We start from the raw sequence: 15,456 nt of genomic DNA, 5'->3' as shown, positions 1-15,456 counted from the left end.
GGAGCCGCAGCAGTATGTACTCAAAACCAGCTGAGTGTAGACCGTCTGAGCCAGGCTCACCTGGGCATTCTGACCTCAGATTAAAAAGAAGGATGGGGCAATGACAGTGGGAACTTGGAAATGATAACCTTTAACATGTCTTTCTGATCATACTGTTCTAAACTGGAATGATTATTTTGGACATCTGGTACACAACTATCACCCTGGCATTTCCCATTACCACCTTCCTAGACTTCTCTGCTTCACTCCTGTGTTTAATTTTGAATTTCCTAAATTCCATGTCTTCAGGGGACATGGGAGTGGTTGGGTCCACTTTCAGCTCCTGGAAGCCACTCTTCAGTCCTTTCACATGTCTCCACCCCATCTTCAAAGCCAGCAATGGCATATTGAATCCTTCTAGTGTCAGCAGCTGGTAAAAGATTCACTGAGATAATCTCCCTAGATTAAGGCCAATTGTGCTATATATTATAGCAAACACAGTGATGGGAGTGATATATGCACAGGTTTGGGGATTAAGAGGGAGCATCTTAAAGCAGATTGCAGGACTGAGAATGATATGTCATGGTACCTCCTCAAATGATCTTCTCTACTGTTCAGCCTTTTTCCTCTGAGATGAGAAGGCAGAACCTTTTCTTCTTTTCTCACTCCTCTAATGCTTAGTAAGACGTAGTACTTTGCTGTTAGCATACTTGCCTCTGCCTAGAATGTTGGTCTCCACTCCAAACTTCTGCACATCCGTCAATAGTGTGCACGTTCCTTTTTTGGCTTTAATTCAGGTCAGAATTTACCTTCCAGGCTGGATGCAGTGGCTCATGCCTGTCATCCCAGCATTTTGGGGAGGCCGAGGTGAGAGGATTGCTTGAACCCAGGAGTTCAAGACCAAAGCCCGAGCAATATAGGGAGACCCCGTCTCTACAAAAAATTAAAAATTAGCCAGGTGTGGTGGTACATGCCTGTGATCCCAGCTACTCGGGAGGCTGAGGTGAGAGGATCACTTGAGCCTAGGAGGTCAAGGCTGCATTGACCTATCATGGTACCACTGCATTCTAGCCTGGGCAACAGAGTGAGACCCTGTCTCTCAGAAACAAATCAAATAAAATAGAATTCTTCTGTGAAAACACTTACTCTATTACCTCCAGAGATGCAATGTGCTCCTACTTAAAGACTTTTACAGCAGCTCATTTCAAGTTAAGTTATGTCCATTTCACACCACCCGATAGTGTGCTCATACAGGACAAAGGACCAACTTAGTCACCTGTATCTGGTGCCTAGTACTGCGCATATTGTAGACACTTAATGTTGCTGAATGAGGAAACCTTTTTAATCCTTCAAAAAACGTAATGGCAGTTCTAAATTACCTGTGATAAGACTGCATATTCTGAAACATCAAGTTTTGTTTGTTTTTGTTTAAAGCCTGAATTATTTTAACAATGCTTGGTAATACTATTGATATTTCTCATGCCAATTAGAGGCTCTGGCATTTATGTATGTCTTTGTTTAAGAGAGAATATAGAAACAGATTAACTGTTAATTTGGAATTTGGGGGCAGAAAATAACTGCTAGTGAAAAAAAAAAAGAAAAAGTTAAAATTGGCCAGGCGTGGTGGCTCATGCTTGTAATCCTAGCACTTTGGGAGGCTGAGGCAGTGGATCACGAGGTAAGGAATTCAAGACCAGCCTGGGCAACACAGTGAAACCCCGTCTCTACTAAAAATACAAAAAAATTAGCTGGGCGTGGTGGCGGGCACCTGTAATCCCAGCTACTTGGGAGGCTGAGGCAGGAGAATCACTTGAACCCGGAAGGCAGAGTTGTGGTGAGCCGAGATCGTGCCACTGCACTCCAGCCTGGGCGACAGAGCTAGACTCTGTCTCAAAAAAAAAAAGTTAAAATCTTAAATGTTAAAGAAGTAGTTTTTGCTTAATGTGTTTTGTTTGTAGGTCAAGTCTGGGTTCTTCCATGAAAGTGATTCCAAAGCTGTTGCTAAATCCATTAGAGACCGGGTGACACCGATAAAGAAGACAAGAGAGAAGAAGCCTGCTGGCTGTTTGGAAGAACGCAGGGATTCTCAGTGCAAGTCTATGGGGAATGTATTCCCTCAGCCCCAGAATACAACATTGCCCCCTGCTCCCGCTCAGCAAACTGGGGCTGAATGTGAAGAAACTGAAGTTGATCAACATGTTAGACGACAGCTTCTACAAAGAAAACCACAGCAGCACTGCTCCTTTGTTGCAGGTAACACAGTTACAGCTCGTAAAAGCAAACACATGTGCAATTATATTCCCTAATCTTTATTTATTTTGAAGGGCAGTGGTCAATGGCCTATTCTGTTTCTTTTCCTTTTTGTGTATTTGCTTGTCTTTAAATAGCACTTCTGTGTTTCTCAGAGCATTCTGTTATCTATCATTTTATCAAGCTTTAGAAAACCCCCGAAATAGACAAGCCAGCTAGTTTCCTTATTTTAAAATTAAGAAACTGTTCTGTTAAGTGATTCTTCTAAGGTGCTAGTTGCAGAAGGATTATAATCTAGCATGTGGTTTTGTTTGGGGTATAAATAAGATGACCTTATTATCATTTTTGAGGGTCTAACATAAATCTTTTTTTTTTTTTTGAGACAGGGTCTTGCTCTGTCACCCAGGCTGGAGTGCAGTGGTGCGATCATGACTCACTGCAGCCTCAACCTCCCCAGGCTCAAGTGATCCTCCCACCTCAGCCACCTGAGTAGCTGGGACTACAAGTGCATGCCACTACACCTGGCTAATTTTTGTATTTTCTTTTGGTAGAGATGGGGTTTCACCATATTGGCCAGGCTGGTCTCAAACTCCTGGGCTCAAGCCATCTGCCCGCCTCAGCCTCCCAAAGTGTTGGGTTTGTAGGCATGAGCCACCACGCCCAGCCACATAAATCTTTTAATAAAGAAAATTTAGAACTAAAGATAAAATTTATTCCTCAAGAAGGTTCAAGTATAACATTAACACAATTCCTCTAATTTTCTGCTGTCATGCATTTTCTTTTCCAGAAGGACATAGTATTTGCATAGTAATAACCTATTGTTCTACAAAGACAGTATTCTAGGTTATAGGAGAAAGAGAATATGACATATTTTGCTGAAATCCTTATGTCAAGTGTAGATTAGTTAGGGATATACGTGACATGGCCAGCAAATGGAGTTGATTTTATCTGATTCTCTGTTTTAGGTTTGCTTTACTAAGAAAATTTTAGTTATACCACAATGTCAACATTTCATTGCTTGATAAGAGTTTACATGCTGGTTTTTGATTAATGCTGTAGTGTAAATATTTTATTTGAAGCTATGTCAGGTTCTCAGAGTAAAAAAGCTGTTAAAGAAACACCATTACCTATACCATTTGGACATTTTGTGCTTCAAGTTTTCCCTTCTACCTGTTACTTATTTTCTTTGTTATAGGTGACAATTTGTCTGAGGCAGGAGCTGCATCAGTTATACATTCAGATACTTCAAGTCAGCCCAGTGTAGCCTATTCCTCAAATCAAACGATGGGCTCTCAAATGGTTTCTAACATCCCGCAGGCTGAAATAAATGTCCCAGGACAAATTTATTCATCTCAGCAACTAGTAGGACATTACCAGCAAGTTTCAGGGGTGAGGTGAACTGTTATATTTTTAAATATATAATCAATGTACTTACTGTAAATGGGAAAGTTTATCTTTAATCTTTTTTCCCCTTATTTTAACAGTTACAGAAGCAGCCAAAGCTGACTCAGCCGCAGATTTTGCCTTTGGTACAAGGTCAGTCCACTGTTTTACCTGTACATGTGCTTGGACCAACAGTTGTTTCACAACCCCAGGTTTCCCCATTAACTGTTCAGAAGGTCCCACAGATAAAGGTAAGACACATTTTAGAGGTTCTGTATTCATTTAAATAAATTTAATACTGCCTAGATTTTCTGACAGGCAAAGGTTCTCTTTTATAAATTCATTATAGCTTAGAGAAAGGTCACCAAAAGCTAAAAGTTGTTTATGCTTTCCTTCACCCAAGACATTCCTCTTTTTGTGTGTGTGTGTGTGACGGAGTTTCACTCTTGCTGCCCAGGCTGGAGTGCAATGATGCAATCTTGGCTCACTGCCTCCACCTCCGAGGTTCAAGCGATTCTCCTGCCTCAGCCTCCCAAGTAGCTGGGATTACAGGCATTAGCCACCATGCCCAGCTAATTTTTTGTATTTTTAGTAGAAACAGGGTTTCTCCATGTTGGTCAGGCTGGTCTCAAACTCCCGACCTCAGGTGATCCGCCTGCCTTGGCCTCCCAGAGTGCTAGGATTACAGGCATGAGCCACAGCACCCGGCCCAAGACATTCCTCTTAATGTGCCTAACATTGTGTAACTAGAATCTTGAGATACTGCTTGTATAATTGGAAAAGAAACAGAGAACTCAGTATATGTGAACAAAAGATTTATTTAGGACTGATCTCTTCCTCTTATTAATGATTATTTGTTCTTTGTATTAAACTTTTCCAGCCTGATTTGAACATGGAGGGATGTATGTTGCAGTTCATTAGAAATAGTATTTCATAGATTTTCATAATTTTTAGCATGTTCATCTAAACTCTTGTTTTGGTTCATGTTTATTTCTGTAGGAGAAATAAGAAGTGTTTTTGTCTTTCAGACTCTTAAAGTCAGCATTATTCATTTCTGACAATGAGTTAACAGTCTTTGTGTGAGTTTATATATTAAGACTGTATCCTGGTTCCCTAGGTTATGGATTCTGGATGCATGGTTGCATTTTTCTTTGCCATTACCCCGTTTTCTCCCCTCACCTCCCACCATACCTTGAATTTGTCTTCCCTCTCTAGGAGTGAGATGATCTGATAGCTACTAGCTAACAGAGAATGCCTGGTTTAGCTAGCTGCTGGTGCATCTTTTAAGAGATTAGTATATTATCAGTTCATCATCAGACTTTTAATGATTACCACCTTCTGGGGATATGAAATAAAATAAACATGATCCTTGCCCTCAAAGAGCTCAGTCTTATAGGGGAAAGCATGCATGTACTTGACAAATGCCAGATGCATTTAAAATCTGCTAGGGGTAGATTTGATTTGATATAGTTGAAGGTGCCAGATATTTGGCTAGTATTTATAAGTGATATGGTGCCTATTTATAATTGAGCTCATGTGGGAGTTTGATTTGCCTCTTTCTAATCCTATAATGCAAAGTGTGTTGAATGGGTGTTTAAATTTAACTTAGGTTCAATTTACATAAGCATACAGGTATGTGTATTTTAAAATGTGTTCCAAAAATTTAATTATCAAAGTGTTATTTGCTTATTTTAAAATAAAGCCCATAAAGTTATGAAAAGAAAGTGAAAAATTACTTGTTATTTCTCCAGCTAGTGACAGCTCATTGTTTTTTTGTTTTGTTTTGTTTTGTTTTTTTTGAGATGGAGTCTCACTCTGTCGCCCAGGATGGAGTGCAGTGGCGCGATCTCGGCTCACTGCCACCTCCGCCTCCCAGGTTCAAGTGATTCTTCTGCCTCAGCCTCTCGAGTGCTGGGACTACAGGCACGTGCCACTATACCCAGCTAATTTTTTGTATTTTTAGTAGAGACAGGGTTTCACCGTGTTAGCCAGGATGGTCTTGATCTCCTGACCTCGTGATCCGCCCGCCTCGGCCTCCCAAAGTGCTGGGATTACAGGCGTGAGCCACCGCGCCCGGCCGACAACTTATTGTTTATGTTTGAGGTATAGCCTTTAGATTTATCTTTTTTTCTGTGTACACATGTATAACTTTGTTTATATATATACGTGTATATCACATACATAACGATTTTTTGTAGCCTGCCCTTTTCACCTAATATATAGAAGCCACATAAGCAAGAACTTTGATTATATGGGTCTTTTTATGAGCATGGTACCCCAAATTCTAGGAATTATTGCAGCCAAATCGGTATTTATTTCTGCCAACTCTCTCCTTTCTTCTTGAGAGAGTATCTATATTCATTTTAGGAATGATACTGAAATCCTTTGAGCTTTCTCATGGGACTTCCACTGTCAGGTGTGTGACGATGTCAGATTCGGATACTCAGAATCTCTGCCAGGGTTTGAATGAGTTACACAGTAAATGCAATAAATAAGAAACCATGAGTGTTACACTGCTGTGACTGGTCTCAACCCCTTAGTGTATTCAGTTAACTAGCATTTACTCATGGTATTAGGATTTTAATAGGACTAATGCTATACCTAGCACCTTTTTGATAATTTGCTGAAATTTTTGGAACATAGCATTATTTTCTCTATCAGTATGTCTGGAAAAGTCCCATTAAAATGGGCATAGTATATGCATTTATAATTTGAATTCTCCTTGTACCTGTAGCTGGCCTTTGGAGCAGTTAGAAAAACTTTAGCCCAACCTATGACTTTAGACTTGTCAGTTACTGGAGTTCCACAACCAATCCTTTCTTTCTTTTTTTTTTAGACAGAGTCTCTCTCTGTCACCCAGGCTGGAGTGAAGTGGTGTGATCTCAGCTCACTACAACCTCTGCCTCCTGGGTTCAAGCGATTCTCCCACCTCAGCCTCCCGAGTAGCTAGGACTACAGGAGCACACCAGCATGCCCAGCCAATTTTTGTATTTTTAGTAGAGATGGGGTTTTGTCATGTTGGCCAGGCTGGTCTTGAACTCCTGGCCTCAAGACATCTGCCCGTCTTGGCCTCCCAAAATGCTGGGATTACAGGTGTGAGCCACCATTCCCGGCCACAACCAATTCTTTCTGCAGTTTCTCCTCAGATATTATCTGCTTCACAGATGACTTCCCAGCATCCAACAGTTGGTCTTCAACTTGAGTGTGATCCTAGAAGTGGGAATTAGGCATTAACCAAAGCACCAGCTGCCAGTCAAACTTCTAGTTTCTTACCGGTTAATCACCCTCAAGCTTTGTTGAATCATTCTTCTGTCCAACATGTGAGCAGTGCACAGAATGCTGCTGGTACAGCTCAGCTCCCTTCTAATTCCATTGGGGGGCATTCTTCCCAAAAGATACATTCAGTATCACAGCCATACCCATCGGAAGTCTCTAACTTCAGATTCTTCAATGCCACAAAGCCAGACTGTGCATTTGAAGGAGCGTTGTTTCCAAGCCTCTATTCAGCAACAGTCATTAATTTTACAACCTAAGATTTTGGCATCTCCACAGAAAAATTTTCAGCAGGATTATATTCTGCAAGAGTCTGAAGCTCTTGCAAGTCAGCAACAGCCAAAGGGTGGTATTGAAAATGTGATTCAGTCCCTGGAACAGCCTTCTTATTCTGTTCAACACACTTATCCAGGGCCACCTGCAGAATTATCATCCTTCCCATTGAAGGCTCCTGAGCAGCTGCCCTTTGTGATATGTCCCCAGGAACAAACTTCTTACTCATCACAGCCAACTTACTCAATTCAGGCTCCACTACATAAACAGCCTGTTTATTCACTGCCAGTCCTGGAGCATCCTCTTTACACTGTACAACCACCGAGATCACAGCCAGCCTATTCTATGCAGACTTCTTATCCAGTCCCAGCTGCAGTACAGCCCTCATATTTGGCAAAGACTCACGTGCAGCCTGCTTATCTAGTGCAACCTCTGCTTCAGTCCCTTTTTCCAGATTAGGCAGCATATGTAATCCAGGCAGCTTACCTCGTGCAACCTATGGAACAGCCTGCTTATCAGGCACTGTCTCTTGAGCATGTATCTTATTTAGGACAAACTGCTTACACCATCCAGACAGCTGAACATGCAACCTTCATAACCCAGCAGGCATATACAATAAGCCCTCCTGATAGCAAGCAAGTACACATGACAGACAAACTCTGCAGATCAGAAGTTATACTCTGTACCACCATTTGTAGCACAGACTTTTGAGCAACAAGCCTGTTTAACACAACCCCAAGGTAGTTCTTCTTCAACATTGGAACAAAGGATGTATTTAATACCAACCTTAGATACACGGACACATTCTACTGAGCCTTTATGTAATATCCAGCTTTCAGCGACTCTATCCCAAGCAGATGTCAGTTTTGGACACCAGGAGCTAAAAGCTCAGGCCCAGTCAACTAGCATTATATCTCAGAGGGCAGTGGAAGGACAGCTTCAAAACCCTGAGCAGGTGTCCTTCATTCAGCAGGCCTCTTCACAGGCACAGATGTAGCCCCCACATTTCTCAGCACAGTTTTCCCAATCGCATCTAGCACCAAGCCAGGTTTCTCACTTAGTTTTCATTCAGCAGCAGCAGATGACTCATTCATCTCATAGACAAGCACAGGAAACCCATCAGTTGTCTACTCAGGAAGGTCCCATAAATCAACAGCAATCTTTGTTTAGTCAACATGCTGCTGTCCAGCAGCAGGTACCTCATTCACAGGCACCTAAGCAAGTTCAGCCGTTACCAGGTATTCCAAATACCATTACAAACATGGTCCAGATTATACATCCATTGCAAGAACAGTTGCAACTGGCAGCCCTGGAACAACAATATATAATACAGCCTTTAGAGTAGCCTCAAGTACTTCAGGCACTAGACAACAGTCAGACTTTTCCCCTACAGAAAAACCTAGCACAATACCAGCCAGCATACATCCAGCAGCAGTCTGCTGACGAGCCGCAGTGGTAGCCATCTTACAGCTTAGCACCTGTTTCTGGGTCATCAGAGCCACAATTACAACAGCAGACCCTCTGTCAAAGCTCTGGGATAGCCCTTCCAAATCAGCAATCTTCAGTTCATCTCCTGACACTTAGCATTCTGGTAGACGCTTCCACTGCTTTTCAGAGCATTTCTGTGTTACACACACAGCAGCATTTACAAGGCCAAGAAATTCCAAAGGTAAATCCTTGTGGGGGAAAATGAGGATGATTGTGATTTTTCTGTGATATTTAAGGGTCAGGATGATAGTCAACTATAACAGATATAGCACTTCAGTGGGAGTCACAGTCCATGTTCCTGACTCTTTTCCTTACTTACTGGGTGACCTTGATTCAGGTCTTTTCTAAATGTTCTCATCTGTAAAGTGAAGGGATTAGACCAGATGACTACAATTAAAAAAAAAAATTTGAGGACCTACTTAGGATGTAACAGTGAATAAAATACAAAAACCCCTTCTGTCATTGAGGTTTGTTGTCTAATGGGGAAAGATTGTCAATAACCATTATAAAAAGGAAATTATATAGTACAAGGTGCTTTGGGGAAAATGTAGAGCAGGAAAAGGAGGAAAGTGGGTGGCAGTTTTAAGGAAGATGGCCATCAGAGTAGGTCTCATTGAGTAGATAACATTTGAGCAGACACTTCAAGGAAGTGAGGGAGTCAGTACTGTATATTTCAGACAGAGGGAATAACAGGTGCAAAGGCCCTAAGGGAGAAGTTTGTCTGGCATGTTTGGAAAACAGCAAGGAGGCAAGTGTAGCTTTCCAAGATCCTTTAGTCCTAAAACGTTTGGAACCTATGGTTCTCTTATTGTTCTACATTTATAATAAAGCATTTGCCTTTGTGCGATAATACTGTTGAGTGATTCTTATTGCCAAATACTATTCCAAAGACATTACATGTACATCCTCACACCAACCCTAGGCATCCCATTATTTATAAAATCTCCTCTTCATCAATAAATTATAAATTTATAATGGATTTCAGTATGTGTGTGCTGACTCCTAACAGGACTGAGCGAGAATAAATAAAGATCTTTGCAGCTGAAGTTTCTTCAGACAGGGGCATGCTATTCTGGGATTTATGATTTTAGATTAAGGGTTTAACCATTTTTTCTTCTTCCTTTTTTTTTGTTTTGTTTTGTTTTGTTTTGTTTTCCTGCACTACATAGATGTAATTAACAAAGTATTTTGGATTTTAATGTTCATTCTGTGGGCAGATTGCATGTGTTGTATACTTTCCTTACCTAATTAAAAAGTTTTCCCCAACATCTTACTAAGAAAAATTTCAAATATAAAGAATATTGGAAAAAATTGTAGCAGTGAAAAATTACTTGTTATTTCTCCAGCTAGAGACAACTTACTGTTTTTTGTTTTGTTTTGTTTTGTTTTTTTGAGATGGAGTCTCACTCTTTCGCCCAGGGTGGAGTGCAGTGGCGCACCTAACACCTAAATTATACAGTTAACTTTTGCTCTATTTGCTCTGTCACATACCTATTTATCCCTTTATCCCTTTATTAATCCATTTTATTTTTCTGGTGCATTTCAAAGTTTAAAGGAAGTTGCTAACATCAGTATACATCATCCATAAATACGTATCATTGACTAGAACTCAGTATTTATATTTTTTAGTTTAAATGTATATACAGTAAAATGCATAAATCATAATTCGTGAGTTTCGACAAATGCTTACACCTGTGTAACCCCAACCGTTATCAAGACATAGAAGAGGTGTTGACAGCCTTTTTCTGTAAAGGTCTAGATAGTAAATATTGTAGGCTTTGCAGACTATATAATCTCTGTTGCAGCTACTCAGTTCTGCTGTTCTATGCATGAAAACAACCATAAATATGTAAACAGGCGCGGCTGTGTTCTAATAAACCTTTGCTCGCAAAAACAGGTGGTATGCCAGATTTGGCCTGAAGCCTTGCCCACCTGATAGAGAATACTGCCATTACTCCAGAGAAAGTTCCCTCATGCCCCTTCCCAGTCTGTCTTCTCCACACCCGTTAGAGTCAACCGCTGTTGATTATTTCTTGTTGTTTTTTGAGACAAGATCTTGCTCTTTTGCAAAGGCTGGAGTGTAGTGGTGCAAACACAGCTCACTGCAGCCTGACCTCCTGGTTCAAGCCATCCTTGCACCTCAGCCTCCCGAGTAGCTGGGACCACAGGTGTGCACCACTCCGCCTGGCTAAGTTTTTAATTTTTTTGTAGAGATGGGGTCTTGCCATGTTGTCCAGGCTGGTCTTGAACTCCTAGGCTCATGGGGTCTTCCCACGTTGGCTTCCCAAAGTGCTGGAATTACAGATGTAAGTCACCAGAATTACAGATGTAAGTCACCATGCCTAGCCAATTTTTTCACCATAGATTAGCTTAGCCCATTCTAGACCTTCATGTAAATGGAACAATATAATAAATATTCTTGTGTAAGGCTTCTGTCATTCAACATGTTTTTGAGATTGATCCATGTTGTGTATGTATCAGTAGCTTTTTTTTTTTTTTTTTTTTGAGATAGAGTTTCGCTCTTGTTGCCCAGGCTGAAGTGCAATGGCGCGATCTCGTCTCATCGCAGCCTCTGCCTCCTGGATTCAAGTGATTCTCCTGCCTCAGCCTCCCGAGTAGCTGTGATTACAGTCTTGCACCACCACGCCCAGCTAATTTTGTATTTTTAGTAGAGATGGGATTTCTCCACGTTGGTCAGGCTGGTCTGGAACTCCTGACCTCAGGTGATCCGCCCAGCCAGCTCTTTCTTTTTTTTAACTGCAGGATAATATTCCATTTCATGAATATACCAAATTTGTTTATCTATTCTACTATTCACAAACAGCTAAATGATTTCTAGTTTTGGGTTATTGTGAATAAAGCTGCAATGAGCATCCCTATATAAGTTTTATTTTCTTGTAAACATGTTTTCATTTCTCTTGAATTATACCTAGAAATAGAATTGCTGGGTCATAGAATAAGTGTTTGACTTTTTAAGAAATTGGAAGTTTTCCGAATTGGCTGCACTAACACCAGCAATGTGAGAGCTCCACACCCTCACCAGCATTTTTAATTTTAGTTATTCTAGTTTCTGTATAGTGGTATCTCATCATGGTTTTAATCTGTATTTCCCTGATGACTATGATGTTGAGTACCTTTTCATGTATTTGTTGGCCTTTGTATATCTTTCTTTGTGAAGTGCCTGTTCAAGTCATTTGCCCATTTTATTTGCTCTTTTTATTATGGACTTACAGAAATTCCTTATATATTCTGGATTATACAAGTCCCTTCTGAGATACATGTTTTATAAATATATTCTCCAGTCTGTATATTGCCCATTCATTTTTGTAATGGTCTCATTTAATGAGACAAAGTATTTAATTTTGATGAAGTCTGATTCATCAGAGTTTTTCTATTGTAGTTACTACTTTCTGTGGCCCATGAAACCTTTGCCTACACCCAAGTTACAAGGAAACTTTCATATGGTTTATAGTTTTATGTTTAAGTCTATGGTTCATCTTGAATTAATTTTTATGAATGCTGTGAAGTAAGGGGTCAAGGTTCTTTTTTCTTTCCTCTAGGAATATCCTAACAGCTTCATCTGTTGAAAAGACGTCCCTTTCTCCACATCTCTACCAACACTTGTTATCTGTCTTTTTTATTGTAGACATCCTGGTGGGTGTGATGTGGTATCTCATTGTGGTTTTGATTTGCATTTTTCTGAAGACTAATGATGTTGAGCATCTTTTTATATGCATATAGGTCCTTCATGTATCTTCTTTTATTGTCTTTGGAGAAATATCTATTGAAATCCTTTGCCCAGTTTTTGTTTTATTATTTTATTTTTTGTAGAGTTGAGGTCTTGCCATATTGCCCTGGCTGGTTTTGAACTCCTGGTCTCAAGCAGTCCTCCCACCTTGGCCTCCCAAAGTGCCAGGATTACAGGCATGAGCCACTGCACCTAACCCTTTTACCCAGTTTTAATTGGGTATCTTTTGTCTTTTATTGTTGAGTTATGAGTTCTTTATATATTCTGGATACTTAGACCATTATCAGATGTATGATTTACAAATATTTTCTTCCATTCTGTGCATTGTCTTTTCACATTCTTGATGGTGTCCTTTGTGGCATAATTTTTTTTTTTAATTTGATAAAGTCCAATTTCTCAATGTTTTCTTTGGTTACTTTGTGCTTTTTGTGTCATATCTAAGAAACTATTGCTTAATCCAAGGTCATAAAGATTTTCTCCTACATTTTCTTCTAAGAGTTTTAAATTTTAGCTCTTAAATTTGGGTCTTTGATCCATTTTGAGTTAATTTTTGTATATAGTTTGAGGTAGGGGTCCAATTTCTTTCTTTCCACATGGACATCCAGTTTTTCCAGCGCCATTTATTCAAAAGACTATTTGCCCATTGAATAGCCTTGGCACCCTTGTTGACAATAAATTCACCATAAAAGTATGAGTCTTCCAACTTAGTTTTCCTTTCTCAAGATTATTTTGGTTCCTCTGAGTCCTTTGCATTTCCACATGAATTTTAGGATCAGCTTGCCAAGTTGGGTCCAAAATGCCAGCTGGGATTTTGATAGGCATTGTGTTAACTTTGTATATTGCTTGGGTAGTATTGTCTCTTAATAATATGAAGTCTTCGTGTCCAGGAACATGGATGTCCTTTCATTAAATTAGGTGTTATTTAAGTGTTGGCAAAGGTGTGGAGAAAAGGGAACCCTTGTACACTGTTGATGGGAATGTAAATTGGTGTAGCCATTATGGAAAACAGTATGAGGCTAGGTGCAGTGACTCACACCTGTGGTCCCAATGCTTTGGGAGGCTGAGGCACGAGGATCACTTTAGCCCAGGAATTCAAGACCAACCTGGACAACATAGTGAGACCTCCTCGTCTCTACAAAAAAATTTAAAAATTAGTTAGGTGTAGTGGCATGTACCCCATAGTCCCAGCTACTCTGGAGGCTGAGGCAGAAGGATCCCTTGAACCCAGGAGGTCAAGGCTGCAGTGAGCTGTGATTGCACCACTGCACTCCAGTCTGGGCAGCAGAGCAAGACCCTGTCTCAAAACAAACAAACAAAACAGTATGAAAGTTCCTCAAAAAATTAAAAAAAAAAAAAAAAAAAAAAACCTACCTTACAATCCAGCCATTCCACTTCTGGGCATATATCCAAATGAAAAGAAATCAGTATCTTGGCATACCTGCACCCTTGTGTTCATTGCAGCTTTATTCACAATAGCCAAGATGTGGAAACAGCTTAAGTGTTGACAGATGAATGGATAACAAAAATGTGGTGTGTGTGCATATACACGTATATGTATGTGTATATATATGTATATAAAGAAGGAAATTCAGGAAATCAGCCACTGAAAAAGAAGGAAATCCTGCTATTTGTGACAACATGGATGAACCAGGAGGACATTATACTAAGTGAAGCCAGATACATAAAGATACTGTATGATCTTACTTCTATGTGGAATCTATAAATATCAAACTCATAGAAGCAGAGAGTAGAACAGTAGTTGCCAAGGTCTGAGAAGTAGGAGAAATGGAGAGACTTGGTGAAAGGGTATAAACTTTTACTTATAAGATGAATAAGTTCTAGGGATGCAACATACTGTTTACTTGAATTTTTTTTTTTTTTTTTTTTTTGAGTCAGTATCTCACTCTGTTCTTCAGGCTGGAGTGCAGGGGTGCAGTCTCGGCTCACACAACCTCTGCCTCCTGGGTTCAAGTGATTCTCATGCCTCAGCCTCCCAGGTAGCTGAGACTACAGGCATATGCCACCATGCTCAGCTAATTTTTGTATTTTAGTAGAGACGGGGTTTCGCCATGTTGTCCAGACTGGTCTCGAACTCCTGGCCTCAAGTGATCCGCCCACTTCAGCCTACCAAAGTGCTGGGATTACAGGCGTGAACCACTGCGCCCAGCCTTAAAAGAGATCTTAAGTATCCTCAGCACACATACATGTACAAAGGGTAACTTTGTGTTGTGGTTGATATGTTAATTTTATTGTGGTGATCATTTCACAGTATATATGTATAGCAAATCATCACATTGTACATCTTGAATATATACAGTTTTATTTGTCAATTATACCTCAATAAAGCTGGGGAAAATAGTTGGTTTTAATTTCAGCAGTATTTTGTAGTTCTCAGCAAACAAATCTTTTTTTTTTTTTATTTTCAACTTTTATTTTAGAATCAGGGAGTACGTGTGCAGGATTGTCACAGAGGTATATTGCATGATGCTGAGGTCTGGGGTATGACTGAACTCATCACTCAGATGTGGAGCATAATACCCAATGGTTAGTTTTTCAGCTTTTTTCCCCATCCCTTTCTCTCCCCTCTATTAGTCCCCAGTGTTTACTCTTTTCATCTTTATGTCCACATGTACCCAGTGTTTAGCTCCCACTTATATGTGAGAACTTGTGATACTTGGCTTTCTGTTTCTGTGTTAGTTCGCCTAGGATAACTGCATCCTTGTTGCTGCAAAGGACATGATTTCATTCTTTTTTATAGCTGCATAGTGTTCCACAAGTCTTTACAATTCCTTGTAAAGTTTTTTCCTAAGTTATTATTTTTGTTGTTATTATAAATGGAATTGTTTTCTTAATTTCCATTTTGGATTGTTAATTGCTAAGACATACAAATACAACTGATTTTTGTGAGTTGCTCTTATATCCTATAATTTTACTAAATTCGTTTATCAGCTCTAATAGTTTTTTTGTAGATTCTGTAGGAATTTCTATAATAAGATCATGTCATCTGGGAATAGAGATAGTTTTAATTTTGCTCTCCAATTTACATTTTTTTTTTTTTTTTG

General features: G+C 39.9%; 1 protein-coding gene across 1 annotated transcript; it reads left to right on the top strand.

The window, feature by feature from the left end:
- Nucleotides 1-1,937: 1,937 nt before the first annotated feature.
- LOC108522811 (serine/threonine-protein kinase WNK3-like) lies at nt 1,938-8,155 on the top strand (the record flags this gene model as incomplete). The annotated part of the gene is made up of 5 exons (XM_017863243.1): nt 1,938-2,232; nt 3,425-3,618; nt 3,714-3,863; nt 7,165-7,353; nt 7,991-8,155. Coding segments are annotated over 5 exons (993 nt in total), but the record flags the coding sequence as incomplete, so codon positions are not given.
- Nucleotides 8,156-15,456: the final 7,301 nt, after the last annotated feature.

This window comes from Rhinopithecus bieti, unplaced genomic scaffold (genome assembly GCF_001698545.2).
Source record: "Rhinopithecus bieti isolate Rb0 unplaced genomic scaffold, ASM169854v2 scaffold_70137, whole genome shotgun sequence".
Classification (NCBI taxonomy): domain Eukaryota; kingdom Metazoa; phylum Chordata; class Mammalia; order Primates; family Cercopithecidae; genus Rhinopithecus; species Rhinopithecus bieti.
Note: the sequence above shows the minus strand (reverse complement) of the source record. Positions and strands in the feature narration are given on the sequence as shown.